This window comes from Crinia signifera, chromosome 3 (genome assembly GCF_055691185.1).
Source record: "Crinia signifera chromosome 3, ASM5569118v1, whole genome shotgun sequence".
Taxonomy (NCBI): domain Eukaryota; kingdom Metazoa; phylum Chordata; class Amphibia; order Anura; family Myobatrachidae; genus Crinia; species Crinia signifera.
The window spans coordinates 231514596-231538904 of NC_139219.1; the positions used below are offsets into that span (position 1 = coordinate 231514596).

General features: G+C 46.4%; 1 protein-coding gene across 1 annotated transcript in view; it reads left to right on the plus strand.

The window, feature by feature from the left end:
- The window catches only part of LOC146062977 (putative cation-transporting ATPase 13A4), a 137797-nt gene that overhangs the window by 100298 nt on the left and 13190 nt on the right, over nucleotides 1-24309 (plus strand). The window contains exons 22-24 of the mRNA XM_083174987.1: nucleotides 2004-2046; nucleotides 13380-13489; nucleotides 19781-19877. Coding sequence (XP_083031113.1) covers nucleotides 2004-2046; nucleotides 13380-13489; nucleotides 19781-19877 — 250 coding nt within the window. The remainder of the gene's footprint in view (nucleotides 1-2003; nucleotides 2047-13379; nucleotides 13490-19780; nucleotides 19878-24309) is intronic.

The window sequence follows — 24309 nt, forward strand, 5'->3', positions numbered from 1 at the left end:
GGGGGGCGTGATTTCTAGCGGCGGCCCTGCTCTTACCACTGCTTCATACATCTACCCCTCAGTGAGATACACAGTTGTGACTGATAAGCACAGTCTCAGTAATGTATTGGAAATGTATTGGGTGTTCCTTGGCAGTGACTGGGAGAAGGCTGTGTTTGAAAAAAATGAGAGGAGCTAATTGGCTGGAACTTTATCTCCATCCATTTTGTATCTACCCCTAGTCTTAGTACAGTTTTATGGGGCGTTTCACGCGTTTTCTGGGCATCCTCAGAAAACACAGGCGTTCCCCAGCCACTGGGAGGAAAGGCCGCTGACATCATCAGCAGCCTCCTTCTCCCCATAGCCATCACAGTGCAGAGTGAGTTCTGGCTCATTCAGTGCTGCAAGCAGGGGAAAATTGGGGCAGGGGGCAGACCAGTGAGCATGTCTGTATCAGGCACTTAGTGAGTAAGGGGCTAATTTAGTAGCAGGGGTGCATTGCGAGGCCAAGGGAACTGGGTTTTTGATTAATTCCTTTGCCTTGCCAAGCCAAGGAAACAGGGTCCACACGCAACAATAGTCCAAAAACCATTCGTCCCTATACCTCTCCACAAACACATCTGCCTGTCAATCAGGCATCGGCAATTGCACGCAGAGTTTCCCAACAATCGGGAAGCTGCAGGTTGGATCCCTTATGTGATCCACTGAGACACACCACTGCATGTACCATTAAAACTTGCACCTGCCGGCAGATGCATTATCTCTGAGTATAGTGTCCTGTGGAAGCGATTCTGCATCTTTGGAAGCAGCTACATAAAGTGACACGCCGGTGACAAACCCACATCTGCTTAGCGACCCCTATGTAACCACCCAGAAAGCATACTGAATTCCACAGACAAAAAAAATTGTTCTGCATCTTTGTCATGTCAATCATGCTGCGTCTTTGGTGGCACTGTGAGTGACATTGCATCCCCGGATATGCACATGAGCAGTGCAGCTCTTGGGCATACATTGATCCAAAACCATCGGCCAACTGTGAAAACAATCTAAATAGTGTTCACCTCTGAATCAGCCCCTGTATTTCAGTGTCTTACATATCACAGATACTTAGAAGAGTATGGGGGAAATATACAGATGTAGCGCAGCTCATCATTGCAGGGGCTGTCGGTGGATTCGCCACGTGCCAACCCCCGCCAGCCTTCAGAAGGGGACGCGCGTGCATCCCCTTAAAACTGAGCTCCCCCCGGGTTCCTGTCGCCTCGCCGCCAGTCCCCAGTGCGTTCCCCCACCTCCCCGCTCCCCCCCCTTACCCTGCCCATCTACCTGAAGCGGAGACGGGCAGGGTTCCCGCCCCCCGCCAACGGGAAACGGAGTCACGCGTGTGTGTGTGTGGGATGCTCACGCGTCCCAGTTAGATGTAGCGTCGGCTTGCCAGTGGGGGTGGTCTGGCGAGCCACAGAGCTGGATGAGCGGCGCTACATCTATACTAAGATTTTAGTTCTATTTTAGATTGGATGTTGCTATGGGCAACCAATCAGATACTATCTGTTATCTTTAGAAATAGGTGCTAAATAAATAAGAGGTTGATTCTGATTGGTTGCCCAAAGCAACATCCCATATGAAACAGAACTCCCATCTTAATAAATTTTCCCCTTTGTAGCATATAAAATACATTTACATTAATGTACCAAAGTCAAACTATTGTATCAACTATCCAATTACCCATTGCATAATAAAATAGCCATGGTTGCATGACGTAAATACGTTGTCCTGCTGTCTCCCTGTACACATATATTGCTAAAAGTGGGGAAATCTGGAAAACCTCACATAAAACAATAGTCAAGTTAGAAGCTATTATCTACTGTACACATTACTTCGTTTTCATGCATAAAATGTTATCAATGGTTGGTTAAACAATCCTACACAGCATTATGTAAAATACTCTGGTGGCTGCTTAGTAATAAGTAGAATGCACTGAATATTATTTCAAATGTAATAACAACACAAAATACTACCTTTTGCAGTTATTATGTGGCAATGTGCGGAGATGGAGCCAATGATTGTGGGGTAAGTTTAAATTTCCAGTTACCATGTGGTGTATAGTAAATGCTAATTATATTATATTTTATTTGAGCGGTACTCATAAATAAAATATATGAATAGTGTAAAAATATATTATTGTCACAGTGTTAAAGTTTAATTTTCTGCATGAGTATATTAATCCTTTGAGTGCCATCATCTCTGTGAGTGCAAAATATCCGCTAAAAATGCCAGTGTCACTCACATCTGTTATATAAATTAAAATGAAAAATGTTTTGTAAAAAAGATTATATTTCCTATATAAGGTAAACATTACAGGTCATTATGATGAATTAAAAGTCTTATTGGGCAATTTTCACACCTATTTTGACCAATTCACTTTGTATTAACGACTGTGAGAAATCAGGCGGGACTATGATATGGGATAACAGTGCTGATGTGGATGGCTTGCAGACAATAGGCCGTATTCAATGAGGCTGATTCGACAGGTTTTTATGGCGATTTTGTGCTGTAAGGCGAATTTTTGACTAAAACGGTGAATCACCCTATTCAATGACCAGATGGCGAATACATTTCAAGGTTTTTTTCGCCATGATTCACTGAGTAGCAATCGCTATCTTTTTATGGTGAAGTGGAAGGTGAACTTTTAAAATAAAGTGTTTTGTTTTTTACATTTGGTGTTAAAAAATCAGGAATTTTATTCTGAGGAGGGGCATGCTATTTTAGGATTCGCTGCACATTCGCAGGGTTCCGGAGGGCTGGAGCATTCACTGCCAGCCCTCCATGTCACCCTATTCAACTCATAAGGGGCAGCGAGCCCCTGGCGGCGAATTTTAACCCCTGTGGCGAATGCCGCAGGGAGCTGGGGGAAGACGGCAAGCAGGAAGATGGAAGTCTCCCTGCCTGCGCCTGGCACTGAGGAGGGCTGCCAGGACACTGGCAGAGCCCCACCAGAGCTGGCAGGGGGCTGGGATCATCAGCCGCTGCACTCCCTGGTCCCGATCGTGCATATGTAATGATCGGGACCAGAGTGAAGTGAATAAATTAATATTAATGAGCTGCTCTCGGCTCCCGGCCCCCTGCTGGCCAAAGTGTATAAAAAAATGTGAAAAAAAATCTAAATAAAATTAATTATATATTAATGTGCTTTAAGCACAATTACAAATAGCATGCCCCTTCTCAGAAAAAAAAATCTGATTTTTTTACACCAAACTTCCCCCCCAAAACCCTTTATTTCAAAAGATCACTTTCCTGTTCACCTAAAAAAGATGTGAAATGCAAAACGGCGAATCATAACAAAAATCATGGAGAAAGCAGTTCTCCATCCTAGCATTGAATACACTCTCGGCGAATCCCAGTGAAAACCCCATTGAAATACTCCAGCAACTTGCAGCGAACATGAAACGGAGAACTGGCCGGCATTCACTGTTTGCTTTCAGCGAACAGTGAACATTGAATAGGGTGAATCACATTTTCAGTTAAACAGATTCACCGCAAGGAGTGAAAACAGCCTGATTCACCGAAAAAAATTGAGAATTGGGAGCATTGAATACTGGCCAATGGGGGATATGTAATAGGGTGAGAGAATCAGAAAGAGAGAGATTTGGTAAAAAATCTCCAGTTTTTATTAAAGCGGCAATCATTTACACTGCTAAATCATTTCGAATTTGCAGTGTAAATGATTGATGCTTTAAAAACCTGAAGATTTCTTACAATATCTCTCACTTTCTGATTCTCTCACCCTATTACATTTCCCCCAATGTCTGGGTAGAGAGTCAATAGGTCAACACCAAAGGTTGACATGCACTAGGTCGACAGATAAATGGTCAACATGGCAATGGTCAACACATGAAAAGATTGACATGGGGTTTTCAGGATTTTTTTTCTTAAAATTTTATATGCTTTACCATTCATTTGGACTCTGGGCCTTATTCTGATCGGTGCGGCCAGATCTGAATATGCGGCCAGAACCGTGCATCCTAAACCCCGCCTTCCATACGGATCGCCAACTCCGTCCGTACGCGGTAAGAAGCTGGCCGAACGGACCGCACGTGTATTTTTCACGGAATACGCCTCCTCCATCACTGGGAACCTCCCCCAACATTCGATGGTCGCAGACCATCGAATGCATGACCGATTGCTCCACCAGCTCCCGCAACCTCAGACCACACGGACATTTCTCCGTGCAAAAGCAGGGATCTGGGCGGGCAGCTGACATCCGGCGATGTCATATGTCCGCCCCCTACACGTGCGTCACGGCCACATTACCATACGTACGCCCAGCGTTTGCATGGGAACGCCCATGAAACGCGGGGCGTATGCATATGGTAATGAGCCCAAATAGCCCTTCACGCCCCTCTCCACCCCCTGTTCGGAGTGTTCACATTTCATGCGGGATTTGGCCGTACGCCCCGCTCGCACATGCGCAGAGACGCCTCTGCACATGCGCAGACACAAAACATCGGCGGGACGGACGCACGCGGATATTACCGCACCAACCAGAATAAGGGCCTCTGACTGGGAATGGTATTTGAGGGCCATGTGCCCAACATCGACACCAATATTTAAAAAAAAAAACTCATGTCGAACTTTTCAGGTGTTACCTTTACAATGTCGACCTTTGCTATTGTCAATGTCGACCTAGAACATGTAGACCAAGTGCATTGCTGTCGACCAGTGGATTGCTGGTCAGGTATGAGCACGAGGAGATGCTAATGTCGATGCAGATGGAACCGGAAGTGACGAAACATGGTTCATCTCCATGGCAATGGGAGACGTCTTCTTCCACCATTACCAATATTATTTTGAAGTACCCCATCCGGTCTGCAGAGTACCCCTAGGCGTACACTTACCCCGGTTTGGGAACTGCTGGTTAAGATAGTTAACAAATTGTATATACAGTATATATAGGAAATGTATCGTTTGGTTAAAATCCGATTTACTAGCCTTATGATGCTGGATGGTATATGTATCACATGCTTGGGATATGCATATGAATATCCTTACCAAGAACTACAGTAAGGATGGAAATGGCTTGAGATAAAAAGGGGCAGACTAGATGTGCCAAGTGGTTCTGATATGCCATCAAATTCTATACAGTATCTCTCTTTTTTTTTAAGTTTCACTCCTACTTTTCGTGTTTATGTCGTATATGTGAACAGATCCAATCATTTGTTGGGTTTGCTGCTTTTCCATAATATGTCTACTTGATACTGATTAAGAAAATGTTGTGGATTCTCCTTATAATATTTTACACATCTTTGGGCAGCACGGATGGTGTAATGGTTATCAATACTGCCTCACAGCACTTAGATCATGGTTTTGATTCCCACAATGGCTTTAACTGTGTGGAGTTTGTATATTTTCCCTGTGCTTGCATTGGTTTCCTCCCACAATCCAAAAATATACAGGTAGGTAAATTGGCTCCCAACAAGATTAACCCTAGAATGTCTGTGTGTGTGTGTGTGTGTGTGTGTGTGTGTGTACATGTGGTAGGGAATATAGATTGTAAGCTCCACTGGGGCAGGGACTGATGTGAATGTTCAAATATTCTCTGCAAAGCGCTGCGGAATATGTGTGTGCTATATAGGTAACTGGCAATAAATACAAAATCTTCCTTCAGGAGATCCACAACATCAAAAGTACACATCTCATTAGCAGTTTCTCCTAACTGCTAATGAAACCATTTGTTTATCAATCTTCTGCCTATCTATTCCATTAGGAATGTTCCCTTATTTGTGAGTAAAGTGAAGGATGAATGCAGCGTCACAGTGGTGCACGCAAGGTTGGGGGTATTGAGTACCTGGAAACCCCCCTGACGAATCGCACAGACAGCTGAGGATGGTCTGGGGGGCATGCAGGCAGGTCCCTGCCATTCCCATTGTTTTTGTAAATACAATGAGCAGCACATTTTGCATGTCAAAGTCACAGACACTCGCCACTTACTGCAATTTATCTACAGCATCCAGTGACAATAAATATAGCTGAGGGGCCACAGGGCCATAGGTGGTTAGGTTGGCCCAGAATTATTTTCAGGAACAGAGTGGTTTCCAGGAACATGTGAGGAAGAGATGGGCGTGTCTTATTTGCTGCCTTCAGAGGTAGTGGAATATAATAATCACATCCTCTAATGAAAGCTTCTCCATATAAAGCATGGGGAGGTCTATAGGCATTAAAGTGTAGTGTGTTCAAATTGATGGCATAGACAAACTTAGAAGAAACACTATAGGAGACATGACAGGGTATTGTCTAATCGCTGTGCCCAATTACCCCCCCACAAATGACATAACTCTCTTGTTGGATAAAATTGGCCACAGCAGCCATCTTTATTGAAACAATACAATTTTTAAACATTAATCCAAAAACATTCCCACGGAAGGTGGTCCCCGAGGCCCTCAATAAATATATATCCACACCTCTAAGCACTTCCAGGAGCTCTTACCCCCAGCCGATAGCGATTGGCTCGAGGGCACCAATTGTACACACCCAGTGCTCATTAATTAACCTCACCCAGGGGAGTCCAGCCCCCTCATGGGGCCCTCCCCGCCGCATAATTAAGCCTCAATGCCACCAACCTCGAGGACCCCCCTCCGCACAGGCCACTGTGACAAAAAGACATCCTATCAAATATTCTACCTAAACTATAAAAAATAGGGAAGGGTGGGTGGGAGCTGTTGAGAAAATCTCCCAGTGACCCCTATTTCCCGCCTGAACCCTGCTTATAAACCCCTTCAACACCCCGTTAAGCCCCTCCCCCTATGACCCTCTCCTTAGACACCCCTCCTATGACTAACCTGCTAGTCAGCTCCCTACAAACCCTGTCAGGGGAGCCTACCCCCAGGCTTTGCCTCCAGTCCGGCTCCTACATGACAGGGTATTGTCTAATCGCTGTGCCCAATTACCCCCCCACAAATGACATAACTCTCTTGTTGGATAAAATTGGCCACAGCAGCCATCTTTATTGAAACAATACAATTTTTAAACATTAATCCAAAAACATTCCCACGGAAGGTGGTCCCCGAGGCCCTCAATAAATATATATCCACACCTCTAAGCACTTCCAGGAGCTCTTACCCCCAGCCGATAGCGATTGGCTCGAGGGCACCAATTGTACACACCCAGTGCTCATTAATTAACCTCACCCAGGGGAGTCCAGCCCCCTCATGGGGCCCTCCCCGCCGCATAATTAAGCCTCAATGCCACCAACCTCGAGGACCCCCCTCCGCCACTAAGCACGAGGTTAAACCCTTAACCCCGTGCGCCCCCCCCACATCCGGAACGCTGTTTCTATTCCCTCTTGTAGTCCCAAAGACCAAACATCTATCCCCACAGCATTCAGGTGCACACCGTCACCTCTCCAAAATGCCCCGGCACCAGACTCAAGTTCCCTGTGCCTCACCACAACAGCCCCGTTCCTGGCCATAAAACGCCCAATCGCCCTGTTAACTTTAATCCGTGCCTTATTGAGCTTGTCAGCCGACCTCGCATCCCTCCAATAATGGCGTGGCACGATGTCTGACCAAACCGTGATTAATTCCGGAAACATTGCCCATAACCGTAGGAGATCAAACTTGATATCCCGTATCAACTCCCTAAATGGTCTGCCCCCAAGGTCATTCCCGCCCACATGCAAAACTAATATGTCGGGAACCCTATCGAGCCGAACAAAACGGTGAAATTCCTGCAGCACTCCACTCCATACCATACCGCGTTTTCCCAGCCAGCGAACCACTGCCTCCTCTCTATCCAAACCCAGCTGGCGGCCGTTCGGTCTGACATCAGCCCGTAAAGCTCCCCAAAAGACATATGAATGTCCTAAAATCCAAATCAGGCACGGAGGCTGCCCTAAAACAGAAAAAACACAGTCAACCTCAACAATCCCCTAAACGAACATAAGACCGAAAGCGAGACGATTCCCACCGCCCAATACGCTTAATCAACTCATCCCCAAATCCCATTCTAGCAGCCTCAGTTGCGGCCCCAATGCGGAAAGAGTGACCCGCGTATTCCTCCCCCTTGAGGCCCAACGTCCGCAGGACTGCTCTAAACACACTTGTGAACTGAAACCGTGATAAAAAGGATCCATTCGCATGCATCAGCAAAGGATCCCTTTCCCTGCCCACTCTGACCTCCTTAAATATCCTCAGCCGTGCCACCGGGCACATATCTGAGCCTGGTACAGAGAAGAGAACTACCTTCTTCCCCCTCCCTAACTGATCCGTCTTAGACCTCCTCACCACTAGCTCCACCCTATCCGAGTATAAATCCACATCCTCTCCTAACAAACCTCCCGGCCTGGACACGCTTGGACTCACGAGCTCCCCAATCCGCAGTGCCCCGAAGAAGGCAAGCGAAAAAGCTACCCCGAACAATCTTTCCTCGAAATTGGAACTACAGACCTCCCCTAACTTCATGCCCATATTCTGTAACAACTGGAAAGACACCGGCCTTCTCTGATCCTGTACGACATGACCTCTCCTCCAACCTTTTAAAGCCTGCGCAATCAGGAAATTCTTAGTGACGTCAGGCCTGCCGCCTGCACGAAACCCAAAAGCCAAGCCCGCCATGCAGCGCGTGATTTTTGCCACTGACCAACCAATCTCCTTACAATGGCCTATATATAGCAAGACAGCCAACTCGTCATCATCCTCCTTCAGACCTACTACCTCACGCCATTCTAACCAGCTCCGCCATTCCTGATTGGATGCCGACCATGTATTCGGGGCCAAGGATTCCCTGATGAGCTGATCGACTACCCGTCCAGCAGAGCCCAGAGCCGACTCGGGAACCCGGTCCCCTCCCTGTCCGCCTCTGGTGCCAACTCCCGAAAACGCTCCCACTGTGAACGAGATAAAGCATCCGCAATGCCGTTAGAGACACCGGGAACGTGCCTAGCCACAACCCACAAATTCAAAGCCAGACATTCCAATACTAACTGCTGCAAAATAGTGACCACTGGCGGTGAAGATGCCGACAATTGGTTAATAGCCATGACAACCCCCAAATTATCGCAGTGAAAACAAATCTTCCTATTGCGGAATAGCTCCCCCAAAACAACTACTCCTACCAAGATAGGAAACAACTCCAACAATGCCAAGTTTTTAACCATGCCTCTCTGCACCCAAGACTCTGGCCACCGGCCTACACACCAATGTCCCTGGCAATATGCCCCGAACCCACCACTCCCGGCCGCGTCTGTGAAAAGGTCTAGCTCAGTAGCGACGCATGTGTCTGACATCCACAAAGCTCTGCCGTTAAAAGCTTCCAAAAAAGTTGCCCACACCCGCAAGTCCCCTTTCAACTCACTACCTAATCTGACAAAATGATGAGGAAGAACCACCCCTGCTGTCGCTGCTGCCAGCCTCCTGCTGAAAATGCGGCCCATAGGCATAATGCGACACGCAAAATTCAATTTGCCCAGCAAGGATTGCAATTCCCGCAATCTAATCTTCTTCAACAGCAGTGCCCTCCCTACCTCGGCCTTCAAACCCAGCAATTTCTCCTCGGGCAAGCGGCACTCCATATTCTCGGTATCAATGACAATACCCAAAAAACTGATCACAGTCGCAGGGCCCTCCGTCTTACCTGGAGTAAGCGGGACCCCAAAGTCTGCCGACACCCTTTCAACAGTCCTCAACAATAAGTCACATACTCCCCCCAGGACCAATACATAAGAAGTCATCTAGGTAATGAATAACTGAACTACACCCAGAGACATCCTTAACCACCCACTCCAAAAAAGAACTAAAGGCCTCAAAATAAGCACATGACAAAGAACAACCCATCGGTAAACAACGATCAACAAAAAATTCCCCGTCCCAACAACAACCCAACAAACGCAAACTGGTTGGGTGAACCGGCAGCAAACGGAATGCCGATTCAATATCAGTCTTTGCCAACCTGGCCCCTTTCCCAAACCGCTTCACCCACTGAACAGCCGCGTCAAACGATGTATAAACCACCGAGCAGATGTCAGGGTCAATGCCATCATTGACCGACGCCCCTTTTGGAAAAGATAAATGGTGTATAAGACGAAACTTGTTCGCCTCCTTTTTTGGCACCACCCCCAATGGAGAGACTATCAAATCTGGCCATGGTGCCGACCCAAAAGGTCCAGCCATACGACCCAGCTGCACCTCCTTACGCAGTTTATCCTGCACCACCTCTGGATGCTCCCTTGCAGACTTCAAATTCCTCCTAAACCTTCCCTAAACCCCTCCTCCAACAACACGGCTGTCTGCTGGTCAGGATACCTACGCAGATAGCCCAGCATCCTTTCCAGCCGAACCGGTGTCTCCCCCTTTTGAATTACCGTCCCGTGACTTCCCTCTGAAGCATTTATTTGCACCATGGGTCCCTCCACACGAGGAACATTCATGTTAAAATTTGCATTTTGCCCCAAAACGACATGACCCGTCATTAAAGGCAAAGCAGAGTCCCTTCTGCATGGCCGTCCCATTTGTGGCCTCCCTCGGCCCCCCCCCCGTCCCCACGAAAGGGCTGCCCACTTTTTGTGGGAGCCGTCACCTTTAACCATAAAGCAATATCCTTATGGTCCCAACGTATGTTAGGGCGAACAGCCTTCCTCTGCCTAAACTGCTCATCGTACCTGAGCCAAGCCAAGCCCCCATACACACGGTATGCCTCTCCTATCGCATCCATGTAACAAAACAAGCCCGAACAATTGTCAGGTGCCTTCTCCCCAATCACACTAGCTAAAATAGCAAATGCTTGCAGCCAGTTCGTGAATGACCGCGGAATCAGCCGATACCGCCGCCGTTCCTCCTCCTCCTTCTTCTCCTCCTTACGGGGCCTATCCAGATTAAAACGCTCTAAAGGGAGCAATGAAAATATATCAACGTATTCCCCTTTCCAAATCTTCTCCCTCACCTCCTGCTTCAGGTGGGCCCCCAATGGCCCCTCAAAGCATACATACACCTCCCCTTTTGCAGTGTCACTGAGCCTCCCACTCTCCTCCTGCGTCCCAACACTGCCCCCTTCTGCCCCTGCACTACTGCTACTTTGCTCACCGCCGGATACCGGCACCCCGCTGCACACCGGCACCCCACTGCTAACCGGCACCCCACTGCTAACCGGCACACTATTACTGACTGGCACACTAATGCTAGCTGGTGTGCCCGCATTCTGCGGCACCCATGCTGCCGCCGGGGACGGCCCCGCCCCCTGCCGCAAACCCACCAACCAATCTGCAAAACCACTCAATAATTCAGTAAAACCTCTACTCATTTCCCCTTGGAGGGCTAACCCTCCCCCCCCCCCCCCTGACTCTGCGCTAAAGCATTAACAGACATAGAGACAGACTCACCAGGCTGCCTGGGGGCTGTGAACCCAGCAGCCGCAGGTCCAGTGTCCTGACGAACTCCAGCCGATGAGGAAGGACCAGGTATTTCTCCATCATCTGCTGACGCTGCCATTTCTCTTCTCCTGTCATCCCGACCCTCAGGTACAGCACCAGCCGGCGTGACCTCGTTGGAGGCGGAGCCAGCTGTGCGCCTCTCGCTCCGTGTACCAGGCCTGCGGTCCTCAGCCTGTACTTCTGCCCCCCTGGCACGACTCACCCCGTGCTGGGCAGCAGCATGCCCCGCATGCCCCACCGCACCAGGTCCAGTACCACGCAACGCCGGATCTTCTTGCACGTGGGGGGGATCCCCCCCGCGCGGAGGGTTCCGCCTGCTGGTTGGATTCCTCCCAGACCTGGTCCTGCGGGCGGAAGGTGCCCGGCCCGCAGCCTGACCTGGAGGGTCCCTAACGGGGCTCCGTGAACGGCGCTGAACCCTGGGGGACACAGATGGGCTAAAGCGCTCCGGAGGCCTGGACCTCCGAGGCCGTGCACCCGCTGGAGCAGCCTCCTGCGTTGCTGCTCCCAGTCCCCCCAGCAGACCTGACATCTGCTGCTGCAGCCACTCAGCCCCTCTGGTGCCAGCTGCCTCCCTGAGGGCAGCAAGCGCAGCGGATACCTCCGCATCAGCGTTGCCTGGGGAAGCCATGGGAGATGTCACGCTGCTTAGCTGTTGAGAAAATCTCCCAGTGACCCCTATTTCCCGCCTGAACCCTGCTTATAAACCCCTCCAACACCCCGTTAAGCCCCTCCCCCTATGACCCTCTCCTTAGACACCCCTCCTATGACTAACCTGCTAGTCAGCTCCCTACAAACCCTGTCAGGGGAGCCTACCCCCAGGCTTTGCCTCCAGTCCGGCTCCTACATGAAACACAAGTTACTTGGATATTGCACACATTAGTTGGATATTACTAACACCACTTTCAGACCGCAAATGCAGGGTCGCACCGGGACTTTGAAACGGTTCAGTCCCGGTGCGACCCTACATTTCGGTCTATTCAGACCCCCTCAGCATACCGGCAATATTGCCGGTTCGCTGACGTCATGCGGGGGTGGGGCAGAGCATCAGAGCATAACACCATTTACACCACAAAGCAACACTTCTTTTTTACCGGTTTGTATTGCCGTGCTACCAGTTTGCGGGACCCGGTAATCCCTTTCACATCGCACCAATTACCGGGTCGAACCGGCAAGAAACCAGCATGAACCTGGTAATTAGGTGCGATGCGACAGGGGTATAAGGGTCTGATTTATTTGCACAGATGTATACTCTGCAGATGGATGTAATGCTTTGTAGTAACTAAAGTAGTGGAGCAGGCATGGAGCTTCAGAGTCGCATGTACCTCAACTGCCTAGTCACTTGTGGCATAGTGGTGTACCTGTCCAGCAACTGGGCATTCACACATAGGAAAAGTGTGCTGTGGGCATTTACATTGCAGGCTATTTCGAGAAGAAACTGCTGGTGGGCCCCACTACCTGGGGCCCCACCTCCTCCTCTAGGGATCAGGTTCCAGACTGTGCACTTGAATTATACATTATTCATATGTTACATTATACTGCACAGGACTATGGTGCATTTTCTACAGTGCAATGATGTTATTATTCTGGTACATTATAGTGCATGTACTGGCAATATTTACTGTATATGTTTATTAAAGGGGCATGGGCCATGCACTCACTAATAGTTAGCCAAACCTCTTGAGACTGCAAACATAGTTACACATGGGCCCCCACAAAAGCATTCTCCTGGTGGGCCCTTCATGCCCCATTCTGACACTGGTTGAGCATAACAAGCATAGATCTGGATGACTTCTGATGGATTTACTGGATAGGGCTGATGCAAGTAGTCCACTGTGAATACAGGCAGAGATCCACATTTATTTTTGAGCACACAACACAGCTGCAAATTACTGTACATGCAACTCAGAAACACATCCTAAAGTTCTCAAACACTAATTCATGTTTAAGGGAAATAATACATAAATCTTATTTTGTATTCTAGGCTTTAAAAATGGCGCATGCTGGAATATCGCTGTCTGAGCAGGAGGCATCTGTGGCATCACCATTCACATCTCAAATAACAAATATTGAGTGTGTTCCTAACCTCATTAAGTAAGTGTCTCTGATACTGTCTCATATTGTGTCAGACACAGCAGGACTTAAGCTGGGTACACATCTATACAATCCCGTTTTCTTGCGACCATTCAACCGACCATAGACGCGTCGGACCATCCACAAACAACAGCCGATATGCGCGTACACACCTGTACAATTTTACTTGCGACGTCCGATGTACTCCTGTCCAAACAGTCGCAAGAAAAAGATTGTACCACCATACACACTCTCTCGATTTGGGCTATAGACACGTCATATATAAACAAAATTATAAGATTGGACTGGGTTAAGGGCATACTTATAGCAAACCACTATATAGACGGGTTAATTAGTCAGCCGGCATGTTCCAGCTTTGGCAGTATAATCGCAAGAACGTCCAGCATATCGATCGAACGTGCGCACACACTGCACTTTTGTTCCGATATGGGCCCATCCTGTCGGATGAATATTAAACCGCACTGAACCTTCGACCGACCGAGTATGGACGGACAAGACTGTTTTTGCCTGTTTATCGATCGTACAGAGGGAATTGGGACAACGTACACACCTATACAATTGAACGGCCGTTCCACCCAGAACGGAAGAACGGTCCGACGATTGTATATATGTGTAACCCAGGCAGATGCTGTCCTTGTGGTGGTTCCCGGGTAAATCACCAGTACATTAGACTCCATGCCCCTATTAACAGTTATGCCAGTCCAAGCCTTTAGTTCAAATGCATTGCACCAGACCTAAATTTGGGACATGTATTTTCTGTAATTACTAACCCTTTTTTTTTTGTTTTTTTAATAGAAAAAGATTACCGGTATATTTGTATTAAGTTCTAGACTACTGCATGTCATGGTTAAAAATATATACACTGTATTCATTTTTGGGGAATATTTTATTTAAAGAACTGTATTTTTAAAATAAATATATTGTATATAACACAATCATTTGTTTCATTTAACAAAACAGGTCATCAAGTCATTGAAAAAAAATACTATATATTGGCAATTTATTTTGTTCCCTTGCTAAAGGCTCTGTATAGTTGCAAATACATTTCAGTTAACTTTTCAATACTGCAAAAGAGGGAGAGGGGAGGGGGAATCTCCAAAAAGCTAATGAAAATAATGCTGTAGAACCAATATATTTATGCATACAAAGTAAAATTAAATAGTGATGCTGGAGGTGCTCCTGGAACTGGGATTCCAATGTTTCAAAGAGAGGTTATTGATTGAGAGAGTTCACTCAAAAGAAGAAAGTTCCTTTGTGGAACACTCTTTTTGTATAGTTATAATTTTAAAACATAACTTTTATTCCTTTTGTAAAAATATGGTTTTCAAAAAAGTATGACATATATAACATTCGGGATACGGTCATTGGGTCGACAAGCATTAGGTCGACATGCTGTAAGGTTGACAAGACATTAGGTCGACATGGGTTAGGTCGACATGGTCATTAGGTCGACATGGGTTAGGTCGACAGGGTCATTAGGTCGACATGGGTCATTAGGTCGACAGAGTAATTAGGTCGACATGTTTTTTTTTTTTTTTACTGTATTTATGAGCCGACATGTGCCGATAGGAGGTGTTTCATGCCCTACCATCCACTAGGGCGTGGTGGGAGAATAAAATAGTGTGCTGAGCGCAGGGAAGCACCATACCTGAAGCATGGCGAGCGCAGCAAGCCTTTGTGAGGGGACGTGGTTGTACGTTTTGGTGTCCATGTCGACACATCATTTGCCGAAAGGCAGTATTTCATGCCCTACCATCCACTAGGACATAAGGGTAAATTTTTTGTTAAAAAAAAAACAAACATGTCGACTTTTTCACTGTCGACTTTACCCATGTCGACCTAATGACCCTGTCGACCTTATGACCCTGTCGACCTAGACTCATGTCGACCTTCCTGCATATCGACCTAGACACATGTCGACCTAAATCCATGTCGACCTAATGACTGTCTAACAACTTGCTGGTGACCAACTGATCCACACCCTAACATTCATAGTTTGTGTAAAGGCCCCCATACACTAGGGCGACTTGTCCTTAGGACAAGTCGCCCCCGACTTCCCCCTGAGCTTCCCCGGCTGCTCCCCGGGGGAGCTTGATTAGATTGGCACTTGATGTGCCATTTTTTACATGTGATAAATCGTCTCGATTTATCACATGTAAAAAACCCGGGGAGCAGGGGGGGGGGGGGCGCTGGTGGGACCAGGGGGGCTGGGGACGCTGCGGGGACACAGACGCTGCGGGGGACACAGACGCTGCGGGGGACACAGGCGGCATAGAGCCTGGCAGAGGGAGCCGGGAGCTGTCAGTGCTAGAAAAAAAAGCCTACTGTATACAATGAATGGGCAGCCTGTGATTGGCTGAGCGCTCTCTCAGCCAATTGCTGACTGGCTGAGAGAGCGCTCAGCCAATCACAGGCCGCCCATTCATTGTATGGGCTTTTTTTTTTTTTATTCAGTGCTGACAGCTCCCGGCTCCCCCCGCCCGGCTCTATGCCGCCTGTGTCCCTCGCAGCGTCCCCAGCCCCCCCTGCTCCCTCCACCGCCGCACCGCCCCACTAGGTCCCAAGTCGGGTGGTCGGACGTGCAGCAGGTCCGACCACCCGACGCAGATCCGATGCGCACGGGACCGCGCATAGGATCTGAGAGGACATCAAAACCAGCCGATTTTGGTCCGATTTAGGTCAGATCCGACTGATCTGGCCTAAATCTGACCAAAATCGGCTAGTGTATGGGGGCCTTAAGTAATCTTACACGGTAGTACGTGTATCTTGGGCGTGACAGATTACAGTATTAGTTACTGTATAGTTACAGTAACAGAGGCACACAGAGAAGACAATTAGGAATATACCATATACATTGATTTGTGCTATTAAATCATACTGTTAAACCTGCTCATCTGAGTTTCAACATCACTCCTATGCTCAATTATTGCCAGACTTGGCAGAGAGATATTCACCATGTTGAAACATCTCGAAACAATGTGTTCATAAGGATACATGTATCAGTTGGACCTGCAGTAGCACTGATATCTTCCCAATAGTTCATAATATATGCTGCAGTGCTATTATGCTAACCAATGCTAATAGGTGAAAATGTAAGTAATCATTGGCAGTTTGCTTGTTTAACTTTCGTCTAATAAGAATTCTTTATGCAAAAAAAAAATGAAACAAATTTCAAGGTTCCTGACAGACACCATCCAAAGACAAATCATGCAATCATAGTTAGTTTTATAATCAGTATCACTATCTATCTGGCACGTGCTTGTGTATAGACACTTTAACTTCAATCTGTTTGTGCTTGTGTATATACACTTTAACTTCTTGGATCCACCAATCTTTCAATGTAGAGTAATTAATTCATCTCCAATGTATATCAAATAAATAGTAAACATATAATTATTGAAGGAATATAAGAAAATAGAAGTGCAAATAAAGTAAACCATCAATCTACAAGACAGTTCAAAATCTGACCATAAAAGCAATAGTTTTATTGGAATACAATTAAAATATGGTCATCTTCACCAATTTCATAGAAGTTTTTCACAGGTAATTCTTCATAGTTGGAATGATCATATTTCTAATGTACAACATGTTGGAAAGAAACACTGAAAACACGTTTCATCTGTTAGGACTTCCTCAGGGGTAAAGTCTAGCTGGTAAGAAAAAGGAAAACTCACTGTTAAAGGGCCATCAACGGTGTTAGAATAGAATCTCATAATCATTAGTTGCTGTACATACCGATTTTTTCATCACATCACATTGCATCGCATGCAATATAGTGGCATACAATTCATGCGATGCGATTTTTCATTGTAAAGACCCGATTTTTTATTGTATTGTCACCCATGGGTGATTTCATACCCCCACTATCCAACTACGGATGGAGTTGATTTTATATAGTGTGGCGAGCGCAGCGAGCCACCGAGCCTGAAGCGTGGTGAGCGGACACAGAATACATGTAAAGTAATCCGCGTCCCCTCGTGGGGCTCGCTGCGCTCGCCACGCTTCGGGCTCAGTGGCTCGCTGCGCTCGCCACACTATATAAAATCAACTCCATGCGTAGTTGGATAGTGGGGGTATGAAATCACTCATGGTTGACTATGCAATTAAAAATCGGGTCTTTACAATGAAAAATCGCATCACATCGCATGCCTTAAGTAGTGGCATGCAATGAAAAAATCGGGTGCCCAGATAATACATAAGTACCAAATCGCTTTTGTAAAATTCCCATATTGACAGGTAAATACGGATAAAAAAGGGCCCAAATAAGATAATCTAAAAACATAAAAAATATATGTTTTACAATAAATATATATATATATATATATATATATATATATATATATATATATATATATATATATATATATACAGAGAAAGTCAGAGTGCGCTTAGGTAAAATACACCACTTTCCTTTTTTTATATATGTACAAATATTTAATACTGATAAAAATAGCCTTCAAAAAGGCTTAATGAAAAGACAAAATCACATGGTCATTTTACAGAGTCTTTACACAGAATGTACAGTAATCCAATAAAATGGCAGGCCCAATGCGTTTCGTCAACTACGTGACTTCATCAGGGGCGTTTGATGACTTGATTGAAAAAGTACGATAGCACTTCATGCAGTGTCTCTAATTGATGGAACCGCTATGTATCTCAAAACAAGAACTCTGTAGAAGTACATATGTTGCCAAATATCAGAACACTCGTTTAGACTGGCAAAGGGTATGTCCCCTTATACTTTGTTTTTCGCACCCTTTATCTGTGTCAACATCAAGGTTCAATCAACAAAATAAGGCTGGGTGACCGGATGTTCACTCTGGTGTATCCAAATGCTGAATTCAGATTCAGCATTTGGATACACCAGAGTGAACATCCGGTCTCCCAGCCTTATTTTGTTGATTGAACCTTGATGTTGACACAGATAAAGGGTGCGAAAAACAAAGTATAAGGGGACATACCCTTTGCCAGTCTAAACGAGTGTTCTGATATTTGGCAACATATGTACTTCTACAGAGTTCTTGTTTTGAGATACATAGCGGTTCCATCAATTAGAGACACTGCATGAAGTGCTATCGTACTTTTTCAATCAAGTCATCAAACGCCCCTGATGAAGTCACGTAGTTGACGAAACGCGTTGGGCCTGCCATTTTATAGGATTACTGTACATTCTGTGTAAAGACTCTGTAAAATGACCATGTGATTTTGTCTTTTCATTAAGCCTTTTTGAAGGCTATTTTTATCAGTATTAAATATTTGTACATATATAAAAAAAGGAAAGTGGTGTATTTTACCTAAGCGCACTCTGACTTTCTCTTAATCTCTATCTGTTCTGGGTCCTGGCTGTCAGGGGATCCCCAGAGGTGCTGCTTCCCACTATAAGGGCGCGGTTTCAGGTACCTTTTGCCTTTCTTATATATATATATATATATATATATATATATATATATATATATATATATATATTCTGGAGGAACAGTTAGGAAAATGTACAAAAATAGACCCAAGAAATAGGGAGGAGTAGTGAGATGGAAGGACATTTTACATACCAATTTTTGGGATGCTAACAGGATCTCTGTAACAGTATACAATAATTTTACACCTAAAAAATAGATATAGCTATAATGTACCTCATAACTGGATTATATGGTGTATTAGTAATACAATCAAGATTTCAAACTACAAACCAATTTCATGGAAAAAATGGAGGATAAATCAACAAAGGCTTCAAAAAAGGCCAATCCTAAAAGTAAGTAACACTCATAGACACTCATCATAATGCATAAAATGTTTATAGTAACCTACGTTATGTAGGTTACTAAAAACATTTTATGCATTATGATGAGTGTCTATGAATGCACTGGGGCCGACAATGGAATCAGTACTATTTAGCACTGATATCGAGTTTGAAGGTGGGGGGACTCTGAGCTATGTATTCATTGTCTATGGATGGTGTCCAGCAGGAATCTTGAAATTTGTTATTTTATGAAAGGATTAAAACTAATGTTTTAATATTATAGCTATACAAAAATAAAGGTGCTCCACAAAGGAACTTTCTTCTTTTGACTCTCTCAATCAAAAACCTCTTTGAAGCTTTTTAATACTACCTCAACCGATGTTTCTTTTAAAATATAAAATAATGGTACTGCAGCTCTAAATTCACCCACACAAAATAATGCTCCTTTATTATACTGTGTTTGAAAAATCTATTTGTCTCAAAATCACTACAGTAGATAATCGGTCAAAATGTGCTAACTCTCTAACTACTTGTGTGTTTCTGTAATTGTAAAGGGAAGGCCGAGCTGCTCTTGTTAGTACCTTTGCTGTGTTCAAATACGTCACACTCTACGCCATGACACAGTTTATATGCCTGCTGCTACTCTACTGGGTAAGTCACACTTCTGTATCTTGGCTAGGAATTTAGCCTCCACTGAATATCAGCATAAAAATCTAAATTTTTAAGGGCTATTGGGGCCGTGTGTTCTTCGCGTTGCCATCTTTGGCAGCCAGCGGGCGGGTAGGCAGATTTGAAACCTGCCATACCAATGAATGGGCAGCCGCTGGTTGGCACACAAGCTGAAACACAAGCTGATCACTGTGTAAAATAAAAACGTACCTACCCAGAGTACCAGGATCATTGCTCCGGTGAGGGTTGCAGGTCTCCAGGGCTTCCAGCTGCAACAGGTATAAAGTGACTGGTGGTGGTAGCGGTGAAGTTGGCAGCAGCATATGTGCAGTTTTGTTAAAAATAACCCAATGGTGATGCAGAGACCCATTTTAGGGATGTGATAATTGAAACATCCTTGTGATGTATGCAATTATCACATTGTGAGTTGGGTCGATGTCACCACATCCTCAGATGTGGATGGGGTTAATTCGAAGTTACAGTACAAATGGTAGACAATATATAGGTCTATAGTCAGTAGGTCGACCACTAAAGGTCGACAGTAAATAGGTCGACACCTTAAAATGGTCGACATAACCAAATGTCGACATTTCCAAAAGGTTGACACAAGCTTATGGTCGACATAGACATGGTTGACATGAATAAGGTAGAGATTAGTTTTTTCACTTTTATTGGTGTCTATGTCAACATATGTCAACATGAACACTGTAAAAGTGTACCGCATGCCTTCGCATGTTTCGGGAACAGTTATTTTATTCCCATTCTATGACCACTTGGATAGTCAAGTATGAAAACCACCTTTAAAAAAAAAAAAAAATCATGTTGTCCTTATTCAGGTCGACCATGTCTATATCGACAATAACCTTGTGTTGACCTTTTATCAATGTCGACCCTGGGTATGTCAACCATTTCAAGGTGTTGACTTAGTCACTGCCGATGATTAGTAGTTGGCCTAGTGACTATTGACTTAAGGTGGCCATACACACGCAGATTTATCTTCAGATCTGTCTGGTTGAACAAAAACATGGTTATGGATGAGAGCAAATGACAGTTGACCATTTGCTTGGAAATGCTGGAAAACTGACAAACTGTCACTCATCCATAATCATGTTTTTGTTCCAACCAGCCAGACCTGAAGATAAATCTTACTAGTGTATGGGCACCTTTAGACATAGTCTACCCAGTGATCGCATACCATACATCAGCCCCTTATTTATACATAGTGTTTTTCAGTAAGTCAACTAACGGGGAAAGCTTAGGGCCCGATGCAGCCCTGCCAATGATCGGGAGACCACACATGCACATGGTACTCTGAGCAAGCGAGAAGTCCCCCCTTTTGTAATATGATTGACAGGCATCGGTCGTTTATAGGCAGCACCCTGGCGTTTTCTGGGAGCCACCGAAAACGCAGGTGGATACCGGCCGTTGGGTGGGAGGGCCGCTGAGGTCGCAATGCCAGATGAGTTTTATATTACACGTCACTGCGTGGGGGAGGGAGGGGGGGATTGGGGTGGGGGTGGCATTCAATGGTGAATTATTTTGAATGTGTTGCCCTCTCTTCGCACAGTTACATTGCCATTTGAAGCTGTGCACTGAGGGAATTCACTGTGGTGGGGAGGGGGCTAACTGATCGCTGGGCTGCAAAAAGATCAGATCTGATTTAGCCCCTTAGTTATATAAACTCACATTTCTAATGGGGATGTAATAATTATTTTTTCCATTAATTTTTTATAAGAAAATTTATATTTTCATGTAAAATTTACTATTCTGCTCTTGCCAGGTTCTAACAAGAGCCCATATTGGTAATGAGTTGGAAGCAGTATGAGAGCGTAACGCTTTCACATTGTTTCCAGATCCAGGTCCAGCGCTGCGCCTGCTTGTCTGTAGGCCTGAGCATGCATCACTGTAGGACAATGAAATAGTAGCGCATAAACTACTATAGGATAACGCTATCTGGTGATGGCGATACCCTAACGGGACAAAGTGCAGGATTGGTACATTTGGCTTAGAACGTCTGCTGAAAATCCTGCAAATATTTCATGATAAATATCTCTTATATATTTGGCTACATCTGTCACTCAAAGTGTGTCTGGAGCTGTAACGCTGGGTTGTGGACTTCCAGCTTAATTTATGATTGTCATCACCTGTTTTAAACAGGGTAATTGATAAGAAAGGTGTTTAAGCACAGGTGATGGTAATCCATAAATTAAGAAGAAAGTCCAGAAACAGAGCAATGTGTCCCTCCTGGAGAGGGTCATGTTGGAAGGTATGCACCTCCCTCCCCCCCCCCCCCCATTCACGGCATCCCCACGATTAAATGGCACATGCAAAACACTGACATGGCTATGGTCGACAATGAAAAAGGTTGACAAGATTTATTTTTCACTCTTTCAATGTTTTCATATTCATTCTCATGTGTCGACATGGACACCAATGAAGTGCCACACTTATGTCAACATTTACATGTGTTGACCTTTCTGTGTTGATTTTTTTCTTGTGGCAATTCGCGGCACCCCCCGCGACCCCCCTCCCACGATTTGCAGCACACCCCCCGCAATTCGCGGCACCCCCGGTGACTCCCGCGATTCGCGGCCCCACCCCGTGACACCCCCCCAGGGCCGGCGCTACCCACTCAGCAGCTCCTGCAAAGCAGGGAGGCGCCATGCTGAAAAGGCGCTGTCTCCCTCCCTGCTCTGCTAAAGCTGCCTCAGCCCTCACTGTCACTGCCTCCTGCACGCCGCCTGCAGCCCCTGTCTGACTGCGGGCGGGCGGCAGTATAAAGAGCTGCTCCCTGCACCACGAGTGCACACAGCCTTCACACCACCAGCAGTTTCTGTCTGACAGTGGGCGGCAGTATGGAGAGGCTGAGCAGTTCCCTGCACCGCGCACACACTGTCCTCCTCCGGCGACCTGCCCCACTTCCTCACGGACACTTGCACTGAGGCATGTAGCGCTGTCTGTGAATGCCTGGATGACATGTCCTGTCTGGATCCGCCCCCTACCCATTGCTCCCAGCTGTCAATCAAATGACAAACAGGCAGCAGCGCCGCCTCCCCTTCCTTTCCTCTTCTCAGTGTGCTGTGCCAGTGCCACTGCCAGTCCTCAACACTCCGCCCCCTCTATCTCCTCCGCTCTTCTTCCATCTCCTCCTTCTCTTCCCTCCTTTCCCCCTCAGTCACAAGAGGGGTGTATTGGCGTCCTCCGGATCCTGCCTATGCTGATAGAAGAGGAGGGACTGCACAAGAGTTAAACAGCAAAATAACAGTGATTCTTTTATTATACATGTTTATAACAATTTTTTAAATAATTGTAGATTTTTTTATATTAATTTAGACACTTTTTAAATAATGGGTTGGGTTATGTGCCTAAAGGTGGCCATACACGCTGCAATAGCAGCGTGCGATGTGATGTGCGCTCCTGCAGCATCGTACAGTACAAAAAGTATGTGCTGCACATACTTTTTGTACTGCTTTTGGATCGCATCGCGCACAAATTGCATGCGATGCGATCTAGCCCATAATGTATGCGATTCTCGCAGCGTGTATGGGCACCTTTAGTGCCTGCAACATTTTGTGGACACAGCACTGAGATGGTGTATGCATACATGTACATGCACCCGAGATCCTCCATAGGATCGCATGTTGCATACGCTCCCACAATCGGGCTGCAGCTTGTTGCATTGGCAATGTGAAAGAGCGCAACATTTATGGTTTGCAGGAGGGCGCCGGACACCCTAGCACCGGCCCTGCACCCCCCCCCTCCTGCGATTCGCGGCACCCCGCGACCCCCCCTCCCACGATTCGCGCCAACCCCCCGGCCCCCCCTCCCGCGGTTCACGGTGCCCCCACGACCCCCCCTACCGTGATTCCCCACCCCTGACCCCCCCTCCGGTCATTGCGGCAACCCCCCGCCCCCGCGACCCACCCTCCCGCGATTCACTGTAACCCCCCGCGCCCCCCCTCCCACAATTCGCGGCATCCACCCACGACCCCTCCTCCCGTGATTCGAGGACACCCCTCACCTCCTCCCTCCCCCCCACCCCCGCGCACGATTCACGGCAACCCCAGGATTAAATGGCACATGCAAAACACTGGCACGGCTATGGTCGACAATGAAAAAGGTTGACATGAGTTTTTGAAGATTTATTTTTCTTTTTTTTAATGTTTTCATATTCATTCTCATGTGTCGACATGGACACCGATGAAGTGCCACACTTATGTCAACATTTACATGTGTTGAACTTTCTGTGTTAATTTTTCTTGTGGCGATTTGCGGCACCCCCCGCGACCCCCCTCCCGCGATTTGCAGCACACCCCCCGCAATTCGCGGCACCCCAGGTGACTCCCACGATTCGCGGCCCCACCCAGTGACACCCCCCCTCCTGCGATTGCGGCACCCCGCGACCCGCCCTCCC